The sequence below is a fragment of the Rhamphochromis sp. 'chilingali' genome, assembly GCF_963969265.1.
Source record: "Rhamphochromis sp. 'chilingali' genome assembly, chromosome: 2".
NCBI classification, from domain to species: domain Eukaryota; kingdom Metazoa; phylum Chordata; class Actinopteri; order Cichliformes; family Cichlidae; genus Rhamphochromis; species Rhamphochromis sp. 'chilingali'.
In genome coordinates this window covers 65,881,148-65,905,244 of record NC_137930.1, presented here as the reverse complement: position 1 = coordinate 65,905,244, position 24,097 = coordinate 65,881,148, and the positions used below count along the sequence as shown (strand labels likewise).

Genomic DNA, 24,097 nt, shown 5'->3' with positions numbered 1-24,097 from the left:
AGATATGAATCATTTACACAGTCCAGGGCATCGAGAAGCTGATTAGACTTATGGTTGTGGCTTTTACTTGTCACTATGATTTAACCTGTCCTCTTAGCTGGCCAGACCAGAGACAAATGATAATGTCTACTGGGATTTTGAAGCCATTGAACAAATGGTGCTTCTACATACCCTGCCCACTGTGGGCCATTTGATCCACTGCCTTTTAAAATGTCAACAGTGATTTGCTTGCTCTGTGGTGCTGGGTAGCAAAATGCCCAGCAAGACACAGGAGACTGATATACCGCTGTGGTACAAAGCACAATGGGGAGGAGATTAACTCTGTGACTAAGAGGACGCACAGATGAAGAGAAGAAAAGAAAAAGGTGAGAAAGGAGCAGCTAGGTGACAAAAACGAAGGCTGTCAGTGAAATGACAAGTAAAGTGACATGTGGGAGTGGGAGAAAAAAGAGAGGAAAAGAGGACGGCTGACAGAGAGGAGCAGGCTATAAGAGGGGGCGGTGTTCTCACAGAGTTCGAGTTGATTCGTCAGCAGAACTCATCCCCTGCGAGATTTTGTGCTGTATCCTCTTCTAATGCGTGTGTGTGTGTAAGTATGCGTGTACGTGGGGTGGGGCTGCGGTGTCTATGGTGAAAAGTCAGAGGTGATTGATGGTTTACAGAAGAACGCTGATGGGTGATTCATCTCCGCCAGCCTCGGCAATCTCCGTGGCAACATGAGTGACCTGTAATCTGTCACCCGGCTCAGAGGCCACCTCTCCGCAGCTCTGAGGGGATGAAACATATACACTCCCTTTGCTTTTCTTCCTGAAGCGTCTTCCTACATCTCACTGAACTGTGAAGTTGTGCTCAGACACGGTACGCCTGCCTGCCTGTCTGTCTGCTTCCCTGCATGTCTGGACATTTTGCATTTCCATGGAGTCTCTCGCTGTCTGTCCCTCACTTCAATCACATTTAGCCACTCTGTGGCTCATTCAGATGCAAACTGAGAGGAAAAAAACACTAGCCCGTCCACTCATCTGTCAGGCAAGTATCTCAATTAATCTGAATGTAAGAGTAATTTCTTAAATGTTAATGTGCACACTCTACCTCCACACGAGTCTCTGTTCTTTTTTGAGCACTACAGCCCAATTCTAATCTGCAGCCTACAGCCTCTCGGTGCACTTGCACATTTACATGGAGGCTCCGCCACATTAAGTGTCATTCCAACCCTACTAGCCTTAAGTGTGAGTGGGTTATGAATCCTTCCAACACTGAGACTGCATCAGTGCAGGCTTACTACCCACAGTGCTGAAAGGTGAAGAGCTTGTTTTGTTTCCTGCATGAAGGAAACTCCACGCATATGATTGTTGTGGTTTAGGGTCTTTACCTTACAATTTAAAGTGCCTTGTTGTGATTTGGTGCTACATAAATAACACTGAACTGAACTGCATTCATACAATTGAGTTATATGTGATTATTTCAGTAGGACTGCATCTGTAATGAAGAAAAATGAAATGGCTTCCCTTAAAACAAAAAACCCACAAGTTTTTTGTTTTTAAATCTTACAGTAAAACATTGTTGCTTCATTTGTTCCTTTTTGCTTTCAGCAACCAAATCTTAACTTTATTCTGCTGAATGTATCTGAAATATTCTGTTCAGCACTTTCCACCTTTTTTTAAAGATTACTATTTTCCATTCTAGTTATAGAGGTCAAGAAGAAGTTGGAGAAAAGAATGAAGAAAAGTAGAATAATTTCAACAAATGCTGAATACTGTCTGTGCTTTAAATGATTGAATACAATTCAAATGGAGCACACACTTTTTTCAGTAGAAGATAGACATCATCTTAATAGACCTACTTGGCACATTCTCACAGAAAGCACTGTTACTATTAAATAATGGCGGGTCTTCCCAAAGCTTGCTGGTATATTCTACACTACCCCTTAATTAAGAGACTCTCTGCAGACACAAGTGTGACTCAACACAGAGTTTCACTCATCACTGAGTTGGAGGAAGTAGCAGTCGAATTCGAATTGGGCCCCTGCTCGCTTCCCTCACAGCATTTATCTACATCTCAGAAAGCCATAGTGTGAGGAAGCGCCTAACACATGCTACCTGGCAAAACGTCTGCATTTCTAACTATCTGTCTGCTGGGAAGAATATTTGCCTGACTGCCGACAGGCTTCTCTGTTTATCTGCATATCTGACTGGCTGTCTCCTGTCTACTCGCAGTGTATGTTTTGGCATTCTCTACTTGCTTGCCCTGCAACCGTGTTTCAGTGTGTTTTTCTTTTCAGTTTTATGTTTGTCTGCCTACATCTCCACCTTTCTGCCCACCTCATTGTTTGGCTGTGTGTCTAGCCAGTCACTGAGACTGACACCTGACAATGCAACAAGAGCAGGTAACAGAGGTCTGCAACAGTCTTGTGTGAAGGTCATTGAAACATGACTGACAGGACAAGCAGCTTACTTGTTCGATAGAATAAATGTAGCAGAGCCACAGTGACAGTTGCTGCCCACCCACTTATACAGCTTTGCCAAAAAGCCACTCTGGGACACACTGGATTGCATCCATATGTCAGTTTACTGCATACCTTTGGAAAAGGCCAAAAATAAAACCCAGAGAGTGTGAAGTGAATGCTCGAATTCACTACAATATTGGACCACAAACATTTTGAGCTATCCATCAGAACATGCTGTGAAACTAACAATGTCACACTTTGTGATTAATGTGAGTAACAGGCTGTTTTGATGCCAGATGGCTGTGATTAACACGCCAAATAAAACATATTGAGTTTGTCTTATGCTGGTGGATTCACTACAGCAGTTTGGAGACGAGTTGGCCACTATTCACAACAGGACTCCCAGCATCAAATATTATTGCAACGGATAGCCTCAAGGACGGCAGGTCTGTGATGTATGATGTAACAGCCCATATGTCTGTGATGCAACTACCTCGTCTGCTCAAAGAGTAAAGCTTTGATAAACTCAAATATGATCAGCTGGTGGATCAGAATTTAAGCAGTGGCAGCAATGGCAACATTATTTAAACTCTGCTTGAGTTTGATGTTAAAAAATGTTCAATTCTGCATAAAGAAAAATGCAACAACACAAAGACATCCATGCATTGGATATTTTTTATAGCCATTTATTTATTTATTTTTTCATTGCACTTTTGTATCTCAGCCTTAGTTTTTTGATGCAGCTGTTTTATGTTTTCAATGAATAGTTGCAAATTAAGATGATAAACCACTGATTTTGGTTTGTGATGGGGAAAAAAAGACTACTTACACAGGCTGGGAGAATTCGGGGGCTTCATCGTTGACATTCGCCATCCTCACACGGACGGTGGCAGTGCCAGAGTGAGGTTCGTCCCCACTGTCCACCGCCATCACCACAAACTCATACAGATGATTAGGCCTCTCATAGTCAAGCCGTCTCGCTGGGAAAACAGTCCCATGGGGTGAAATGCTGAAGTCCGGGCTCAGGGTGTAATAGGTGAGTTCAGCATTTAACCCTGAGTCACAGTCCGTGGCTAACACTGGCAGGGGGAAAGACATCACACGAGAGCCATCAATTACGAGTTAATCGAAAAGGGCTGATGAGATGTGATCAGCTCATGAATATGTTGACATCTGTGTAGATCATTATCTCTTTATGGCCTTGCTAAACATGCGATAAATCACGAGCTATGACAGCTACTATTACTTGAACAGAAACGGTGCCCTTCCAGAATGATTACTATCATTTGACAATACGAGCTTAAAGACAGCAAAAAGACAGAGTGGAATGCACAGTGTTTGTGTGTGGATTTGGAAATGATTTTATTCTGGGGTAATTATAGAGAAGAAACAAGTATAGATTGGTTTCCAATGTGTGGTGTGATTTTCTCTAAGAGTATAGCCACAAACACTGTGTGAGTTTCACTTAAAATCCCTGTTTCATGCACATCCCCTCAAGCTTATAACAATTGTCTACTGCATATTCTTTTGATGTGTGTATTTTCTGTGTGTCAAGTATCTGCACCAGCAAGCAGCCTGTGTGTGTCAGTGCCATCTGAACATCTTGTAATACATTTCCAGACAGGTAATTCACTACGCACCCTTTGCATTTAACTGTTACAGTGTGACTGACTCATTAAAAGGTAAAGACAAAGTGAAAGGGAAGTAAATCTCCTTTGAACCTTGCTGTTACTGGCTCAGTCTGCACAGTTTCTTTTATCTTCTTCAATCGAGTTTAGCTATAGTTTGGTCCATACGTCTTTGGACAGTGATACGTTTTTCTAAGTCGGTCTATGTACACCACCACAGTGCATTTTAAATCAAACAATCAAAATGTGATTTTATACACAGTCCTACTTTTTCAGAGGCTCAAAAGTAATTGGACAAACTAACATAACTATAAATAGATAAATTGTTTCAATACTTGGGTGGAAAATCCTTTGTAGTCAATTACTGCTTGAAGTCTAGAACCCAGTGGCATCACCAAATGCTCTGTTTCCTCCCTTGAGATGCTCTGCCAGGGATTTTCTGCAGCTGCCTTCAATTGCTGCATGTTTGTGGGTCTCTTTGGCCTCGATTTTGTCTTCAGCAACTGAAAATCATGCTCTATTGGGTTGAGATAAGATAAGCTATTTGGCCATTAAAGAATATCCCATTTCTCTGTCTTAAGAAACTCTTGGGTTGTTTTTGTGGTAGCTTTAGGTCATTATCCATTTGGAGTGTGAAGCACCATCCTATCAATTTTGCTCAGAGAACAGGGCTCTTTAAACTTTAGAATTAATTCTGCTAATTTTATCAGTAGTCACATCGTCAATAAACACCTGACCCGGTTCGACTGGCAGCAACATATTCCTCCACCATGCTTGACAGATGATGTGGTATGCTTTGGATTGAGAGCTGTTCTTTTTCTTCTCCATACTTTTCGCTTCCCATCATTCTGGTACAAGATCATTATGGTTTCTAAAGTTTTTTTTCCCCCAGACTGTGCTACCTTAGATGTGTCCTGACAAAGTCTAATCTGGTGTAACCACTGGTTCCCACCATGTTGTAAACCCTCTGTATTTCCATTCATGAATTATTTATTCCCTGACTGTGGACTTTTGTGTTCTTGACTTGTTTGTATATTGTGAAGAAGACGCACTGTAATAGACATTTCATTCCATCACTTTGACATTTTAGTTACCTGTGCAGTTCACCAGTTTAAGTTACCTTGTTAATCTAAATTAGGGTGGTTTTACAGAATGATACAGTCCTATAACTGCACTGAATATCAGCTATAGTCCTGTTGCTGCATAAAGGTCTCCCTTTTATACTTCTGCTTTTCAACCCTTTAAGATGACACTTTGTCTCCATTTTCTTTTCATCTTTGATTCCTCTGCTGCCACCACACTGGTTATGTTATTTTTTTCTCGGTGCATCGGTTTGTATTGGTTGCCATTGTCTCCTGCCACTGGCTTTGCAGTGCCAACAGTCTTTACTGCTCCAGGCTGTTTATTCGAATGTTTTGAGATTAAATTTGTTCCATTTTTCTCAGTCAGAATGCACCAGAAACAATTGCCCAGCTTGAGATTCCCACTGTAGCCAGTGGGGTAAAGAAGTCCCAGAGGCACAGCAACATTTGACAATAACTAAAGAGAGAGCAATGTGAAAGGCCAAACAAATAGCCCCGAATAATGTTTTGTTTTGGGGTTTGTTTTTGCATATTATGTGACGTGTTTAACATTTCAAGGGTTAACTTTGTGAGTTAAATATCACGCATGGTGAAAGAATCCCTTTCAGATAGTTCTGTATCTGTGGCTGTGGCTAAATACTGAATCTCATACATACAGAATCCCAAAACACTCAGATCTCATGAGTGCAGTTAAAAGAGTAATTTTAATCACCAGCGACAGTGGCAAAAGTGTGTGAGAGATACAGGGTCATGAATTATGAAGCAAACAACTGTATCTGATTAAAAACACACCACACTCTGTTTCTACACTTCCCTCAATAGGTTTCTTAATTAGTGTGTATTTTTACAAGTTAAGCAGTGATGACAGCAAAACATATTCTTTCAACCTCATAATTAAAAATTATAAGCTAGACCCATGCAGTAATAGATAAACTGCCATTATTCATACAAAACGTAATAAATCAAAATGTATGGTGGGTTTTTTTAGCAGCTACACTGGTTCAGTATGTAACAGATTATGATGTAAATACAAAACACTGTCACTGGGAAACTCAAGGTCAGACGAGAAACTCTTCTGTTAAAATTCAGTTGCTGTTTTACCCTGGGAAAAAGTTACTTTTTATAAAGTTTCTTTTTTTAATTCAAAAAGAACCAGATGGATGTGACATATGGGGTCAGAGGATTCTCACCCTGCAGCAGGGATGTTGCCGTGGTTACAGTCTCGGGGACTCCATCCACACTATAGATGGACTGAAGAAACTCTGGGACACAATCATTCTCATCCGTTATCAACACCTGAACCTGATTAGTGCCGGCGTGATGGGATAAGAGAGGAGAGGAGAGGAGAGGAGAGGAGAGGAGAGGAGAGGAGAGGAGAGGAGAGAGGAGAGGAGAAAAGAGGAGAGAGGAGAGGAGTCATACAATCAGTATATAAGAAGACAAAATTAAGCTTTTGTTATCAACTCTCAATTCTAGAAAACAACCATATGAAGGTTTCTGTACAGGAAGCTGACCCGAAAACTTAATCTAAATTGCATTTTATAGCTCCCCAAGTTGCCAGTTCAACACATTCTTTATCTTCCACTCCATGATTTTCTTGAGTCAAAAATAGAAATGTTCTTAGCATGTGTGTGCCTCACTGTGCGCATTTGCGACAAAGGCCCTTAGTCGCCCCTCCACCCTACAAGCTCCCTGTCACCACTGTGTGTAAAGTGTGAAGTGACAGCTGAGTAATAGTCCTGAAATAGCTGAGATAGGTTTTCCCAGTTTCCATCTCTTATTCCACAACATGCAGCTGAGCAGAAGGAGGTTGTGCCCGCTAAATCTGCGGTACAAAGTAAGAGGCTGACATGATAATTGGGCAACAAAATCTTTTCAATTAATAATTGAAATCACGCTGCAGTTGTAAATAATTTATCTAGAAATATTCATTTATGAAGGATATTTTCAGATTTTGATTTCTTGTGCCTAAGAGGGTGCTATATTTTGCAGCGTTCATCTCTAGATAACAATTGACAAAAAGCACTTAGTGTGAGACACGAAGGCGAAGAGTGAAACCGCAGAACAAAACTTCACTTGGGTCACCAGTCTACTTGTTAACATTTAAAAACCATTCAGGCGTGCCACTGCTGTAGACAGTTGCAAACTATGCTGCTCCTCTTTTGTGGTTATTGCCAAGCAGTGTGATGTCAACAGGTCACTGTCGTTAACCGTTATGAGCTATTTAGATGAAAACCTGCCTGCCTCGGAGTGTTGTGGCAGTCCAGTGGGAGAGCGCGACAGACAAAATCATCCAAACAGCAGAACATATTTTGTTATTTCATTTAATTCTCCAAAGTAATAGTAAATGCCTGAGTCGCAGTCACAAACATCACAGTGGACCTCAGCTTTGGCCTCAGATTACAACAGAGCTTGAACTCTTACATGACTCCTATTTGGTGCCCGTATCTCTGTCTAATTAAACTAACTGTTAGATTTGTATTGTTGATTGTCATTTATGCTTAGAAATATTTACTTATATATGCTTAGAGTTTTGTAATTAGTTGTAGATTGGTAGAGGTTTTGATCCTTGATAGTCTGCAAACTTTGTGTGTATTAGACAGCACTTTGGGAGCATGAGAGGTCATACCGTGTCTTATTGTTTTATGGTAGGATTAACGTAGCTACGTCTGTTCTAGTCTAAGTGCTCTTTGTTTAGATGAACTGCAGGACTTCCTCACCGTGTTATCTAGGATGAACCATCTAGGGTGAGGGGGAGGCTACCCTCTTCCTGACCAAGGATGTTTAACCCTTTGATCAGCAACACACACACACACACACACACACACACACACACACACACACACACACACACACACACACACACACACACACAGGCAAGGTACTCTTTGTTTGTATGTAGACGTCGTATGTTAATGAACCTATGCATATTCATGTAACCTCAATAAAAGGGCAGTGTTACAGGAGGACGGACGAGACCAACTGGAGTCAAGTGTGACGCCCACAAGTGTATGGTCACAATTGTAATTTTGTTGTGAATTGTTTTTGATGTAAAAGACCTGATTTTATGGTGGTATTGCACTTTTCATTTAGCGTTATGGACAATGTAATTGCGTGGCATTGCCACAAGGGGGAGATAGTGGTGAGTGCGATAGGCTGTTGCAACGCGTCTCGGCCTCAGACGAGGAAGAGCCTGCAGACCGAACGCAACTGATGTCTCCTGTCTCTGCTTTTCTGTTAAAAAAACAGGTCAGTAGTTCAAGTTTGCTCACCACAATGTACATATAAAGGCAAGAAACCTTTTTCTGTCTTAGTTTAAAGACCGCAAATGTTGTGAGAGAGTGTGTTTTCACCGATTGAGAGAAAGCTAACTATACCGCCATTTGTAATGGCAGCCGCCATTTCACTCGTAGTCTAAATAGGCAGCTGGTCTTATTACCTGTTTTATTTTGTGACAAATGGAGCTCTTAGACACTTCTTTTATCCTGGCATTATCCGGTTGTTCAGTGATGACGCGACGAATCCTACTTCCGGGTCTAAAGTAGTCTGCGTTTAATATGGCTTTTGTGTTGTTAACATGTTTAATGTTATGTATTTTCTTCTATTTGATCTCAAAAAGCTCCTAAAACAGTCAGTGATCCCTGTTGACCTCCCTCGGCTTTTATTACCGCTAATCATTTATTTAAGCTCAGTTTTTAAAACCTTAGGATGTAACTACAGCCCAGCCCATGCAGCAGTATATGAATGACTAACCTCGTATTGTGGATGGATTATCTCAGTTGTTCTCCTGGCTGAAGTTTGGTCCTTTTACAGCATCCTGCCATGCGATTACATTTGTTTCTGACCACCGAGAACACTCAGTTAACTTTTATCGAGTGGAAAAAAAAGTTAGCTTGTTTATATTATGCTAACATAGCTATGTCGCTAGCGGTCACGTAGCACATCATTATATACCAGCTAGCCAAACTTCAGTAACCCTACAAACGTCACTGCTGTTTAGTTTTCTGTCTTCATTTATGCTGGAAGTGATAGCAGAGCTGTACGTTTTAATTTGTTTCCAAAACCCCGCAGTCAGGACATGCTATATTGTATTTAGATAGAAGCTAGCGAGCTAACTCCCTGCTAACTTCTAACTCCGTTAAATGTCATAAATTCCGTTTTCATGGATGCCTGGATGTTAAACTCAATTGTTACACCTGGTAGAGCAGAACGCTGATCATTTTATTAAAGATGAAAGACTTTAGACAGTTTTTCAACTCTCAGTAATGCCACAGTGATCGTTTGATATATGGACCTGCAGCGGAGTTTAGACCCAGACACGGCTAGTGACGTCAGACTGAACAACCGGATAGGAAGTTACAGTTGATTAGGACCTACCCAGTTCTTTTGTGTCAAATATAAATAGTCTGATGTATACTGTTTGTGGATGATTGTGAACTGTTTGTGAGCAAGGGAAGAATATTTTTGTTTATTGGTTACAAATGTAATATATTGTTTGAATCTGTTAAAGTATAAGAAAAGTATAAAGGTGACATAAGCGGGTTAATTGCAGTGTTAGTGGTGCTGCACAGAAATGTTTTGATGCTGAAATGCAGTAAAATTGGTTACAGATTTATTGTAAATAAGGACGTTCATATACAATGATTATTTTGTAAGTTTATTCTTGTGAGAGTGCAAGGTAACCAAAAGGGTTTGAGCTATGGACCTAATTGAATGTTTGTGTTGTTAAAAGCGAAATGTGTGTGTCTAAATGAAAAGAAAAGGACGTTGTTAAACTCTGTTAATAAATCAGACGAGGAAGAGCCTGCAGACCGAACGCAACTGATGTCTCCTGTCTCTGCTTTTCTGTTAAAAAAACAGTTTAAAAACAGACCCCATCGAAGGCCTGTAACATAATTTTGGTGGCCCGTACGGGGATCAGCATGCTACGTGGGTGACTGCTGATCCTTTAATCAACGAACCAGAGACAGCCATCACAGGGCAGGCGTGTTGGAACAGCAGACGTGCAACTGAGGCAGCAGCGGGACCTGTGTCGAGGAGGGGAACCCCTGCTGGAGAGGTGACGGGCTGCGTGTTTGAGCTGACTGCACTGTGAGGAGTGCTAGCCAAAAGACACAGAATGGAGGACAGTGAAAGAAAAGAACTGGCTTGGCAGATCAGAAAGAGTCTTTATGCACTGACAGCAGAGGAACTCTTCCAGATTGCTACAAACATCACACCAGTACCTGATGTGGACCCCGCAAGTGTAAGACGTGGTGATGAGGAAAGTTGTTTTGATTATGTTTGTGCTTATCTACGCTGTAAGACATTGCTTGACTTAGAGGATCAGGGGTTTTCACACCTACTGCTGTTGAAAGATGCTATTATTCATCTCATTGATAGTCATGCCGCTGAAGTATCTCACCCTGTAGTCTCAGAGGAAAATGTTGTTACTCTCACAACACTTAAGCACCCGGAACAGAGTGATGTACTTACCTCAGCTATATTGCCTCTTGAGTCTGTTAATCCACAAATAACAGAGTATGAAATGCTAAAGGCTAACTACGAGGCACTTGGTAAAAAGTTAGCAGATTTACAAGTGACATCTGCAACACAAGACACACCCACCCCCACTATTACACAGTCACTCCAGCCTCGAGCTGAGAGCGTGACAAACAGCCGCTCCACCACAGACATGCGACAATCTAAGCCTGATCACATGGTTTCCCTAAGAGACCTGCCATTTTTGCAACGCAGAGAGTTTAAAGTACATGGTGGTCAGGTTGGGGACATTGCATCTGACATTAGCTACCATGGACTGTGTAAGCAGATTGAGGAGGGGCTCAAGGTGAAGCACACAGAGGGAGAGATCATTCAAGGTGTGCTCCGTATTATCAAGCCTGGACAGTTTAAGGACATGTTGATCAGTAAAGATGACTTGACCCTCATTGAACTCAAAAGCTTACTACGTTCACACCTGAGTGAGAAGAGTGGGAGTGAGTTATTTCAGGAATTGTTGAGCACTAAGCAACATGACCATGAAACTCCACAACAGTTCCTCTACAGGATGATTGGACTGAAGCAGAAAGTCATGTTTGCATCCAGGCAGGATAACATGGACGTTGCGTATGAGACACGTACGATCCAAAATGTATTTCTACGCACCATTCATCAAGGTCTTCTACCAAAATATAGTGACATTCGTAATGAACTCAAGCCACTACTATCAGACTACAGTGTGTCAGATGAAGCCTTGATAAGGCAAGTGAACAAAGTGTCAAGCGAAGAGAGTGAGCGACAGCGAAGACTGGGATATTCCACTCGACAAAAGGTAACACATGCTCATACTGCTCAACTTGAACCTGCTAAAGACACTGAAATGACTGACTGTAAATCTAAGAGTAAGAATAAAGTCATAGAAGAGCTGGCTGCGAAGGTGGAAACCCTGACCAAAGTGGTTGAGTCTCTCACAGCCAGTCAGGCTCGTGAACCCACTTGTCAGTGTGCACACCCAAAGCAGAAGCCCAGACAAACTGCAAAACAGTATGGCTGTCCCAAGTGTATTGAAAGTGGGGCTACTTCATGCACTCATTGTTTTATCTGTGGGGAGACAGGTCACAGGGCAGTGGGATGTCTCAAACGAAGCCAACCCAGAAGCTCTAGTTGGCCTCCTGCTGATACACACACGCCCAGAACCAGTGGACAGCCAGACCCAAAATCACGAGGTATGTGCTCAGAAGAGTTTGCTCATGTCAGAAGTAGTTGGGCGACCCTTCCAACGAAAAATGCAGACACAGGGGCAAGTGAGAGAGTGGCACAGCTTGTTGGGAAAAAATGTAAAATCAAGTGTTACATTCATAGCTTTGCAGTGGACTGTTTATTGGACACAGGTGCACAAGTGAGTCTCATTGATCGCCAGTGGGCAAAAACCTACCTCTCTGACCACAAACTCCGGCCACTGACAGAACTTATTGGAGATAAGGCTCTTAGTGTGCTTGGTGTTAATGGCCAGCCATTACCCTACGACGGCTGGGTGGGCGTGATGGTGAGTCTCCCAGAGAATAGTGACCCAAACTTGACTGTACAAGTCCCCTTTTTAGTAAGCAGTGTGCCCATGGACTGCCCCCTGATTGGTTTCAATGTAATTGAACAGCTGATACTGGGGCCAAATGCTAGTACAAACCTCATACCCACCATTGTGAGCCTCCTGCGCAGCGCGATGAACCTCCAGGATGACACAGCGACGGCACTGGTCAACTTCATCCAGACCAAGCTTACCAGTGATAACGTGGTCAGCCAGAGTGTCCTAAAAGTGGGCCTGTATGATGTAGTAATCCCGGCTGGTCAAGTTAAGTATGTTAAGTGTAAAGTCTCCTCTACAGTTGACATGTCCAACCCCCTCGTGCTCTTTGAACCAACTGAGAGCAACCCACAACTGCAACAGCTTGATATTGGCAACAGCCTCCTCACAGTTTGTGATGCCAGAGTCCCATATGTCAAAGTACCTATTGGCAATCACACTAAGCATGATGTGACCCTCACCGGCAGAGCAGCCCTTGGAACTATTGAACCAATAGCAGGAGTCGTACAAACTGACTTACCAAACCTCGGTGAGCCCAAAGTGACTCAAGATGTCGACCCTGATGTATCTCAAATACCCCAGCAGTGCGGTGAAGATCAAGCAACACAGGAATGGGATCCACCTGTTGATGTTAGTCACCTGACTGAAGACCAACAGACTGTTGCCAAGAAAATGTTAAGGGAAGAGTCAGGGGCTTTTGCACGTGATGAGAATGACATGGGGTGCATTCCCAGCTTGGAAATGACAATAACACTCAAAGACACAACCCCAATTCAGAAATCGTACACCTCAATTCCAAAACCCCTCTATAAGGAGGTTAAAGAGTATATTGAGGACCTCTTGGCAAGAGGATGGATTGTAAAGTCTAGATCCCCTTACTCTGCGCCAATAGTTTGTGTGCGGAAAAAGGATGGCTCCCTAAGGCTCTGTATCGACTACCGTCTCCTGAACCAGCGCACAGTACCTGATCGCCACCCATTACCAAGAATCCAGGACCTCATTGACACCTTGGGAGGGTACAACTGGTTCTCCATTTTGGACCAGGGAAAAGCCTATCACCAGGGCTTTATAGCAGAAGGATCCCGCCATCTGACAGCATTCATCACCCCCTGGGGCCTTTATGAATGGGTGCGAATTCCCTTCGGTCTTACCAACGCACCTGCTGCATTCCAACGCAGTATGGAAGAAATGCTGGCTCCCCTTCGGGATGAGTGCTGCATTCCATACTTGGATGACATCTTGTGCTACGCCAAGACTTTTGAGGAACATGTGGAAGGGCTGAGGAAAGTCTTGAGAGCCCTGCAGAACTACGGAGTCAAACTCCGGCCGACAAAATGTGACCTATTTAAAAGAGAAGTGAGGTATGTTGGGCGCTTAGTGTCAGCTGAAGGAGTACGCATTGACCCAAAAGATCTCGAGGCAGTGTACGCCCTGAAAAAGGAGACACCTGCCACAGTGGGAGATGTGAGGAGGATTGCTGGGTTCCTGAGTTACTATCGCTCATATATCCAGGATTTCTCGAGAATAGCAAAACCCATCTATGAGCTTTTGCAACCCAAGAAAACCAAAGAGGAGCATCTTCTGGGGAAGGTTACAGGACAGAAGGGGAAAGGCGCACAGTTACCATCCAAAACACCAGTTGAGTGGGCAGAGAAGCACCAGGGTGCCCTGTGTAAGTTGATTGATATGTTGGTAAACCCCCCTGTACTTGCCTACCCGGATTTTGAGCTTCCCTTCGTCCTTCATACAGACGCATCTGATAAAGGACTTGGGGCCGTTCTCTACCAACATCAGAGTGGGAAGCTAAGAGTGATTGGATACGGCTCCCGAACACTGACACCGGCTGAAAAGAATTACAGACTCCACTCGGGCAAGCTTGAGTTTCTCGCCCTCAAGTGGGCTGTCTGCGAGAAGTTCAGGGATTACTTGTTCTATGCCCCGTATTTTACCATCTACACAGACAACAATCCCTTAACTTATGTCATGAGTACCGCCAAGTTGAATGCGGTTGGGTTCAGATGGGTGGGAGAGCTATCAGATTTCAGGTTTGATATAAGGTACAGACCTGGCAAAGTAAATGTTGACGCAGACACCCTGTCGAGGAGTCCCCTTGACATTGACAGATACGTCACTGAATGTACAAAAGAGCTCTCCAAAGAAGCTGTTGCCGCTACTTGGGAGGGATGTGGAGCAGGCAAGCATGGAGATGTCGCATGGATCGCTGCTCTGGTTTTAGCGCAAGGTGACCAGCTTGAACCAGTAATCCAAGAAATGGTCACGCCCATCAATTTGGATGAACTACAAAGGGCTCAAAGAGCAGATCCTGCGATAGGTGAGATCATGAAAATGAAAGACTCAGATCAAAAGCTGACAGATGACATGAGACGGAATGTGAGAGGTCCGGCAAGGAAAATGATGCATGAGTGGACAAAGCTGAGCTTAGAAGACGGAGTTCTGTATCGTAAGACTGCAGAAAAGCGCCAACTAGTCTTACCAGCTAGCTTCAAATCCCTGGTCCTGAAACATCTGCATGATGACATGGGGCATGTCGGGGTAGAAAGAGTTCTCAGCCTGGCGAGGCAACGGTTCTACTGGCCATACATGAGGCGAGACATCGAAGCCTATGTCACCCGGCAGTGTCCGTGCATCAAACAGAAGAAACCGGTGACACATGTCCGAGCTCCCATGTCCAGCATTACCACAAGCTCACCAATGGAATTGGTTTCAGTTGATTACCTCCACTTAGAGCCAAGCAGGGGCGGATATCAGTATATCCTAGTTGTGGTAGACCACTTTACTAGGTATGCCCAGGCCTATCCAACCCGCAACAAGAGTGGCAAAACTGCAGCTGAAAGGATTTTCAGTGATTATATCCCCAGGTTTGGCTACCCTTTAAGGCTGCACCATGATCAGGGGCGGGAGTTCGAGAACGAGCTTTTCCGGACTCTACAACAGTTGAGCAATGTGGGGCACTCTCGAACAACTCCGTACCACCCTCAGGGCAACCCAGCTGAACGCTTTAATCGTACCATCTTGCAGATGCTGAGGACCCTGAGTGAAGAAAAAAAAGAAAGATGGAGAGAATATCTCCCACAGATGGTTCATGCGTACAATTGCACTCGCCATGAAGCAACGGGTTACTCGCCATTCTTTCTGCTTTTTGGTCGACATCCACGAATGCCAGTAGACCTCCTGTTCAAGTTGGTTACTGATGGAGAGCCACAAACTGCAAGAGGTTATGCTGAGAAATGGAAAGAACGAATGACTGAGGCTTACAGGATTGCATCTGGAAACAGCCAAAAGTCAAGTGATCGTGGAAAGAAACACTATGACCGGCATTTGAAAGGAGTGGTACTCCAACCTGGAGACAGAGTACTAGTGCGGAACCTGACTGAGAGGGGTGGTCCTGGCAAGTTAAGGTCCTACTGGGAGAACACCATTTATGTGGTGAAGGAACAGATCAATGACAGCCCAGTGTACAGAGTGACCTCAGAGGCAAAGGGGAAGAAAGTGCGTGTTCTGCATCGCAATCTATTGCATCTTGTCAATGAGCTTCCTGTGGACTTGCCTGCTGTAGATAAGGGGGACGGGCCATCCGCCGTCAAGAAAAAGAAACCAAAACCAGCTCAAGGAGAGACAGAGTTTCAACCCCACTCTGACGCAAGCTCCGATGAGGATGAGAGTTCCATGTATTATGAGTTGAGGTATGATTTGAGAAGTGGGAACAAAGAGGATGCACTACATACCTGTAACCATACTGTTGGACCCCCAAGAGGAACAGCTGAGTTCAGCAGAGTGGTCAACTGTGGAGCACCTCAGCCAACAGAAGCAACAGATGAATTGAGGGAACAAGGAATGGAACAAGATGGTGGACACCAAAGCACTGAACTTGACAACGACATGGGAGAGGAGGAACATGAGAGGGTACAGGAATCAGGAGTCACTGAAGTGCCTTTCACAGTCGACGAAGGAGAAGTTGGACTGCCGCTTTCAGAAAGGGCACAGTATACACCTAACGTGGCCCCGCCGACTAATGAATCAGTTCTAAGAAGGTCTACTAGAGAACGACGGCCTGTTACACATTTCACATATGACACCCTTGGCCAGCCCTCTCTCCGGGTGCATCCATCAGTCAGTTGTGCTGAAGTGCACGAGTCACCAAACACAACACACTACACCATGCCACCATATCCCCTGTTACCTTACTTCCCCCTAGTGCCATATCGCATTCCAACATCTCACTGTGCACACCCAGGCACCTTCCCTGTATATTATAACTGCCCAATCTATACATGTTAGTACACAAGGAATGTGGGTATGTGGGAAGGGGATGTGATTTGAGTTGTTTGAGTAATGAGTATAATGAGTTTTAAAGGGTAAGAGGTTAAATGTCAGGAGCCATTTTCTTTTTGTTGGGGAGTGTGTGACGCCCACAAGTGTATGGTCACAATTGTAATTTTGTTGTGAATTGTTTTTGATGTAAAAGACCTGATTTTATGGTGGTATTGCACTTTTCATTTAGCGTTATGGACAATGTAATTGCGTGGCATTGCCACAAGGGGGAGATAGTGGTGAGTGCGATAGGCTGTTGCAACGCGTCTCGGCCTCAGACGAGGAAGAGCCTGCAGACCGAACGCAACTGATGTCTCCTGTCTCTGCTTTTCTGTTAAAAAAACAGGTCAGTAGTTCAAGTTTGCTCACCACAATGTACATATAAAGGCAAGAAACCTTTTTCTGTCTTAGTTTAAAGACCGCAAATGTTGTGAGAGAGTGTGTTTTCACCGATTGAGAGAAAGCTAACTATACCGCCATTTGTAATGGCAGCCGCCATTTCACTCGTAGTCTAAATAGGCAGCTGGTCTTATTACCTGTTTTATTTTGTGACAAATGGAGCTCTTAGACACTTCTTTTATCCTGGCATTATTGGAAGTTACAGTTGATTAGGACCTACCCAGTTCTTTTGTGTCAAATATAAATAGTCTGATGTATACTGTTTGTGGATGATTGTGAACTGTTTGTGAGCAAGGGAAGAATATTTTTGTTTATTGGTTACAAATGTAATATATTGTTTGAATCTGTTAAAGTATAAGAAAAGTATAAAGGTGACATAAGCGGGTTAATTGCAGTGTTAGTGGTGCTGCACAGAAATGTTTTGATGCTGAAATGCAGTAAAATTGGTTACAGATTTATTGTAAATAAGGACGTTCATATACAATGATTATTTTGTAAGTTTATTCTTGTGAGAGTGCAAGGTAACCAAAAGGGTTTGAGCTATGGACCTAATTGAATGTTTGTGTTGTTAAAAGCGAAATGTGTGTGTCTAAATGAAAAGAAAAGGACGTTGTTAAACTCTGTTAATAAATCAGACGAGGAAGAGCCTGCAGACCGAACGCAACTGATGTCTCCTGTCTCTGCTTTTCTGTTAAAAAAACAGTTTAAAAACAGACCCCATCGAAGGCCTGTAACACAAGCGGTTGTCCGGTTCTCTCCCGTGCACGAGTAACATGAAGAACTTTGCCTATTTGTGTCTTGCTTAGCAGTGTAATTATATTGTCTTAACGTTCCAGCGAATAGGTTTATGCTACAAACCTAACACTAACCTCTGTTGCAGCGCTGAGGCTGCCTGGCTCTTCACTGGCTCGCACCATCAGAAGGTAGCGTCGCTGGTCATTCTCATAATCCAGTGTCCTGGTCAGGCTGATCTCCCCCGTCTCCTGCTGAATGCTAAAAAGGCTACTGGGATTGATCAGCAGACTATAGCTGATTTGCTGCTTCTGGAAGGAGATAGCAAACACCACCAGGAAGCTGTAGAACAAAGAGAAAGCGATTAAAAGAAATGGAAAAAAGAGTCTTTATTGTTTGATTTTAGCTGCAGCCTTGTTGAATTAGAATCGAAATCCTCTTCTCCTACATCAGCACTGTGCTGTAATGAAATCAATTATTGTATGGCCCATTGGCTATGTGCTATAAACACAGTCAATCAGTGATCGTCAGTTCTGTGTAATAATATGATACTATTATGTAGATATCAGTGTTTGTTTTGACAGTGAAGAGAGTTTGCATTCCCTAATAGTGTGTGATGATAATAAGTCAGTTCGTGCTTGAGTGCACTGCTGTGAACAAATGAATATTTATTAACAAATTCTTAACAAGTTATGCTTGAGATCTGACACCTTTTGTGTGTTTTTATGCATGTCTGCATTCATTATTGTAGGACTTGTGTCAGCAGCTTATGTCATAGCAGAGCTATACATACTGGAATTTCAGTGATTTACATTATTATGCTAAAGTCTGCATGTGTAACTGTCCTCATGTGAGTCACTCCGTGAGACAGCACATCGTCTCATGCCTGCATTCATCTTAGTCTTTGTTAATTTACAGAAATTAAGTGTATTAAAAATATGTCTTCTATATTGTTGCATTTTTAATGTTGTGCTTGCAGTATTGGGCAATTAAACATACCGAGGCAGCAATGAAGAATCTGACACAAAGTGTTTGCTGATAACCAGATGGGAACAGATGAAGATCTAAAAAGGCCTGGCATATGTGTTTAACAATAAATGATTTGTAAAGATATAATAATTTCAGCTTTACAGAATGAATATAACACAGAAGAAGAAGAAAAGCATTTTTCATGATATTTTGCTCCTAATATGCAGCTGGAACGTATCCCTGATTATGTTTATAAGAGGATGCAAACACAGGCAGTACTCACGGCTGTCCCTCAGGTGTGTTTTCTGGTATTGAGATGGCATAGCTTGTATTGGTGAATTGCGGCGCTCTAGCTCCCGCCACCACAGAGAGCATGGCAGGGGCACTGCGGCTCCCCATGCCGTCAAGGGCCACCACGCTTAACAAGTACTCCCTCTCCCTCTGAAGTACCAGCCCTGTGGTCACCACCTGGCCTGTCTTCTTGTCAACAGCAAAGCAGCCATCACCGCCTACAGGGAAATACAATGACATTATTTTCCACAACTGGATCCAAACCAATGCACGGGCGATCGCCTGAATGCAAACACAGAAATGTTTCCTGAATAGCCTTTTGAAAGGGATTTCTGTCTTACTGTGTTTGTGGAATTAAGATTTATACAATCTGTTAAGCTCTAATAGAATTAATAAATATGATTTATGTATAAACACATTTAATTTTATTCATTCTGTGCAATTCCTTAATCATAATAGTCAACAACTGTTGTCACGTTTAATCATTTTTGGACTTTTTACTTATATTAAAATCATTTGATAGTTTATTCACTGTCAACAAGAACTTCAATTATTTTTAACTCTTATTTGTTTTTAGGCAGTCTGATAGATATTTAACAGCAACTGCATTTTTCATTTCACAGACACTTTGGACCAAAGTAATGAACTAATGACAGGAAATTGAAGGTAGTGTAAAAGAATTCAGATCATAAACAGTTTAAACTCTTAAAAATTACATCTTAGTTACTATAAAGCATGTTAGTATATACCTTAATGTATATTTGCTCTTCACATTTAGATGTCAGAATCACAGCATACTGAGAAGAGAAGGGAACCAAGCACAGATCCTTTAGGGACCCCAGATGCCATGAAGTAATGATTGCATTCCCTCACTTATTATTTTGAAAGAACACCATGTGAAACTAAAGAGCAGCTCTGTGCTCAAAATGACGATAAGCTTGAATAGAGGGGCCAGGAATATTTGGTGGCTCATCAAAAACCTCATATATATATATATATATATATATATATATATATATATATATATATATATATATATATATATATATATATATATATATAAAGTCAAAGCACCGGTTCTGCTCGGTGAGAATTGATGACTGGTTCAGGTCAGGTCTCACTGATATGACTTCCATTACTGACGGCAGTGCAGTGTCAGTTGAAATTTCAGCCTTGGTCCTCAGTAGTTTGCTTGTTCTCAAGGCTTATACTGACAAAGAAGCCTTTCCAAGCGCTACATTTTAAATTGTAAATAGCGATTTTTCATATTCAAAAATATTCATATTAAAAAATAGCCAGAAAATCTTTTCTGTGGAATTTAGAAACTAAATTACAGCTGACTTTTTATTTATTGACCTTACACCTTACCTTACAGTTTTAAATTATTTAACCCTTGTATGGTGTTCGGGTCTGTGAGAACCGTTTTCAGTTTTTTTCAAAAGAAAAATTAAAGAATTAATTATTTTTTCAACCTGAAATTCATTGGCTTTGGCTTATTTTCTGTGAAGAACATAAATCCGAACTAATTTTCAATGACCGCATACTGTACCTCCCCCCACGCATTTACATTACATACAAGGTGTTCGGGTCCACTGGACCCAGGTCTAATAAAAGTGTTGAAAGTGTAGGTCCTGTGTTCCCACACTCTGTCTTCCTCCTTTCTGGTGCTGCTGATAGTGTTTTCCTCCCCTCCCGCACAAAGTTGCAACATTGTTGAAAATTCAACTATAAACACCGTCTGCTCTGACATCTCACACACATTTTGCCCTCTTTCTTGAGGGATCCAAATTTTATTTTCTCATACCCTGTCCCACCTGCAAATTAGGGGCATAATACTATAAATAAGACTTTGCCAGTGTGGTTCTTTATCACAACTGATCAAGTTGACAAAAGATTATCTGCTGCGAGGGCCATCCAATTGATTTTGGAAGAGAGAGAGGCTTCTGATGATGATGTTGACAAAGAGGTTTCAGAATATTTCGCATTTCTGAAAATTCAGAGTCTGACAGTGACTTTGAAGAAGAGGATGAGGTTGAGCACCATTTAGTAACAAAACGAAGATGAGTACCCCATCTGCAGCCAGCTCCAGGACCAGAACAAGCCCACCAGACAGCAAGTGAAGAAATATGGATGTCAATAACTGGTGAAATTGAATGGTCTTCTTGCCCAAGAAATGAGCCACCCTGCAGAGCTGTTACTGTGATAAGCCAGGGCCAACACAGCTGACAGTTACTCATGTGCAGGACATCAAGTCTTCATTTGAGCTTTTCATCCCAGATTCCATCCAGAAAAATTTTCTGGATTGCAGTAATCTAGAAGGAAGGTGTGTTTTTGGAGAGAGGTGGAAGGAGATGGACCAAATTCATCTAAGAACCCCAAAGGCCTACTTTGGGGTTCTTATCCTTGCAGGAGTTTTCAGGTCCAAAGGGGAATCGACAGAATCCCTGTGGGATGCAGAAACCAGCAAGAACCTTTCCGTGCATCAATGTCTCTGGAAAACTTCCACAAAATTTCCAGGATTATCCGTTTTGATAACCGAGACGACAGACCAGCTCGACGGCAGAGAGACAAGCTAGCTGCCATCAGGACAGTGTGGGATAAGTGTGTGCACCACCTCCCCCTGTTTTACATCCCTGGGCCTAATGTCACCATTGATGAGCAGCTGATCCAATTTAGTTGTGAAACATATTGCTTCACGTGTAAATGTGTTGTGTCTTTCCACTCACTCCACTTGATTATAACTGATTTATTTTTTTATAACATTTTATTTAAAAAAAACAAAAAAAACGAGAAGCACATTAATTCATAAATGTGATCTAACAAAGGTAAAGGGAAAAAATTAACCATGTTTGCTGTTCATATGGCTTGTAATTGGGATGAAGTAAACATCTGTTGAGTAATTTAACATAAAATTGTTTGATAGTGTTAATTTGGAAAGCCAAAACTCTAGCGGGTCCACCAGACCCATGAACACTGGCTGAGTAACAAAAATACAAACACCACACAAGGGTTAAATATGTTTTATTTTATTCTGGTATAAATTGGTCATTAATAATATAAATGGGGATTAGGAATAATTGTTGTTTTATTGTTGTTTGCAACAAACAAGTGTCAGAAATGGAACTGAGGATCAGTTTAGGAATGAGAAGGTACATGCACATCTTGCACTTTGTGTTGTACTATCTGGATGACCATCGTGTAATTAAATAAATTATGATTAAATTCTTGTATAAAAAGAAAATCTTAGAGCAGTAGAGGTTCACTAATCTGCAAAACACTGCATCTACAAGTTGTGGAACAACTTCAGAATAATGTTTGTCAGCACAATCTCGTGAAGGCTTTGAATATCTCATCATCTAGCTCGTCTACAGTAAATAATATCATCACAAAATTCCAAAATTCTGGATAAACCCATGTGTGCAAGCTGAAAATCAGTCCTCAGGATCTTCAAGCTCGCAGCCAGCACTGCATGTGCTCGAGGAAGATTCCAGAAATCACTATTTGTGGACACAGTGTGCCATTCCAAACTGTGTCCACAAATACAGGATAAAGCTCTATCATACAGTCTTCTTCAGTTCAGAACGGAAGAATCCTCTTGGATGATATAAGAAACGTCTTCACAAATCAAAAAGAAGTTCAGCCACCTTCCTTTAAAGCACTTGAGATGATACGCAGCGGTAAACACGGCTCTGTTCCAACATAACTGAGACATGCGGCTGCCATCAAAGCCAAAATGGCTTTATTTTTTTATTAAAATGGTACATTATCTACATTTAAACATTTTAATTTATCCTGTTTAATACTGTAAATAAACTAAGGGGTTATGAAATGTTTAAATGATTGCATTCTGTTTAAATTTACATTTTATGTAGTGTCCCCACTTTATGCCTTGGGGATTGCAGTAATTAATAAGTTTTATAATATTCAGGCTGTTGACAAATGTTATAAAATGCCAAATCCAACACTGTGTTCTTAATTCTCTCAATAATGTGACTTAATAATATGAACCAAGCCAACTTGTAAATATTGGAGACAAAGATTTTTAAAATCACACAGAAAAAAAGCCATAAAATAGGCAATAAAAATGTATTAATACACAATGAAGTAACAGAACAATGCATATGGGAATGACTCAAAATGAACCACGGTGCTAATGTTTATTGTAACAAAGGAAATGTCTCCCTTTCAGCAGTATGCCTTAATGACTTATTGATGGGGTTTTTTAAATTATTTTGGAAATATATGGAGGTTTTGGGATCAGAGGAATAAATCAGGCAGTGGTTACACAGGTTTGATAAGATTTGTTAGGATTGTGAGAAATATAGCGTATGACCAAACTCCTTTTTATATACTCTTTAGACATTCTTAGTTATGACTTTCACCTTCTAAACATTAGTAATTATACTGACGAGTGGCTACTTTTACTTTCCAATTTAAGTTTTCATCAAGCTACTCAATTTCTATTTTCCTTAAGTTATAAAACATTTTTGTCTGACTGCGGTGTTTGTAGAAATTTTAATTAGCAGCTATGGAGAAATGTTTTAATTACTGAGTCCCACTGTTGTTATGATCATCCTGCCATTGGTTTCCCACTCTTCCACAGACTGACAGCCGGTAGGAGCAATGCATCAACAAAGGTATCAGTGTGCCAAAGGCAGTGAAGGAAGAATGCTAGCAAGTAAACATGGAAGTAATCAATGTAAGACTCTAAATATTTTAAAAAAGATGGGTGAAAAAATCCGTCCAACACTATTGTTAAACCACAAGGATGCACACCATGCATTAGGATGAGGAAGGCTGTGTGTAAACATAACCAAGTGTTTCTATACAAAAAAAAACCAAAAGCAAAAAACTCTGGAGGGCACTTTTTTACTTTTTCTGCTGCCGTTGAATACTAAAAAAAATTGGGTCAATCAGGGTGACACTGATCAACTGAAGGCTGGCTACTGTCATCTCATCTCATCTTCAAGTTTTTAAAATTAAGCACAGGATAAGAGGGTCGTTTTTTACTGTTTTTTTTTTTAATCTAGTTCTTTTAAGTTTATGTTAGCTGCTTTGACAAATGTCGCTGCTTATATGAGTTCTCAGCATAGACAAGGGGCGAGACAAAGACAAGGGCCGCTTTGTAGTATTTGTGGTTTAAAGTCAAAACGTGAAGCTG

General features: G+C 41.7%; 2 protein-coding genes across 2 annotated transcripts in view; one reads left to right on the top strand and one right to left on the bottom strand.

The window, feature by feature from the left end:
• The window catches only part of LOC308393113 (neural-cadherin-like), a gene marked incomplete at its 5' end in the record, with an annotated part of 121,917 nt that overhangs the window by 55,188 nt on the left and 42,632 nt on the right, over window positions 1–24,097 (bottom strand). Inside the window, 4 exons of the mRNA XM_080876623.1 lie at window positions 3,273–3,522; window positions 6,344–6,455; window positions 17,814–18,018; window positions 18,929–19,154. Of these exons, the coding sequence (XP_080732749.1) occupies window positions 3,273–3,522; window positions 6,344–6,455; window positions 17,814–18,018; window positions 18,929–19,154 (793 nt within the window). The remainder of the gene's footprint in view (window positions 1–3,272; window positions 3,523–6,343; window positions 6,456–17,813; window positions 18,019–18,928; window positions 19,155–24,097) is intronic.
• On the top strand, window positions 9,543–13,095 carry LOC308393112 (uncharacterized protein). The gene is made up of 2 exons (XM_080876622.1): window positions 9,543–11,463; window positions 11,747–13,095. Exons 1-2 carry the CDS (start codon window positions 10,273–10,275, stop codon window positions 12,032–12,034), a joined length of 1,479 nt encoding a protein of 492 aa, XP_080732748.1. The 5' UTR covers window positions 9,543–10,272; the 3' UTR covers window positions 12,035–13,095.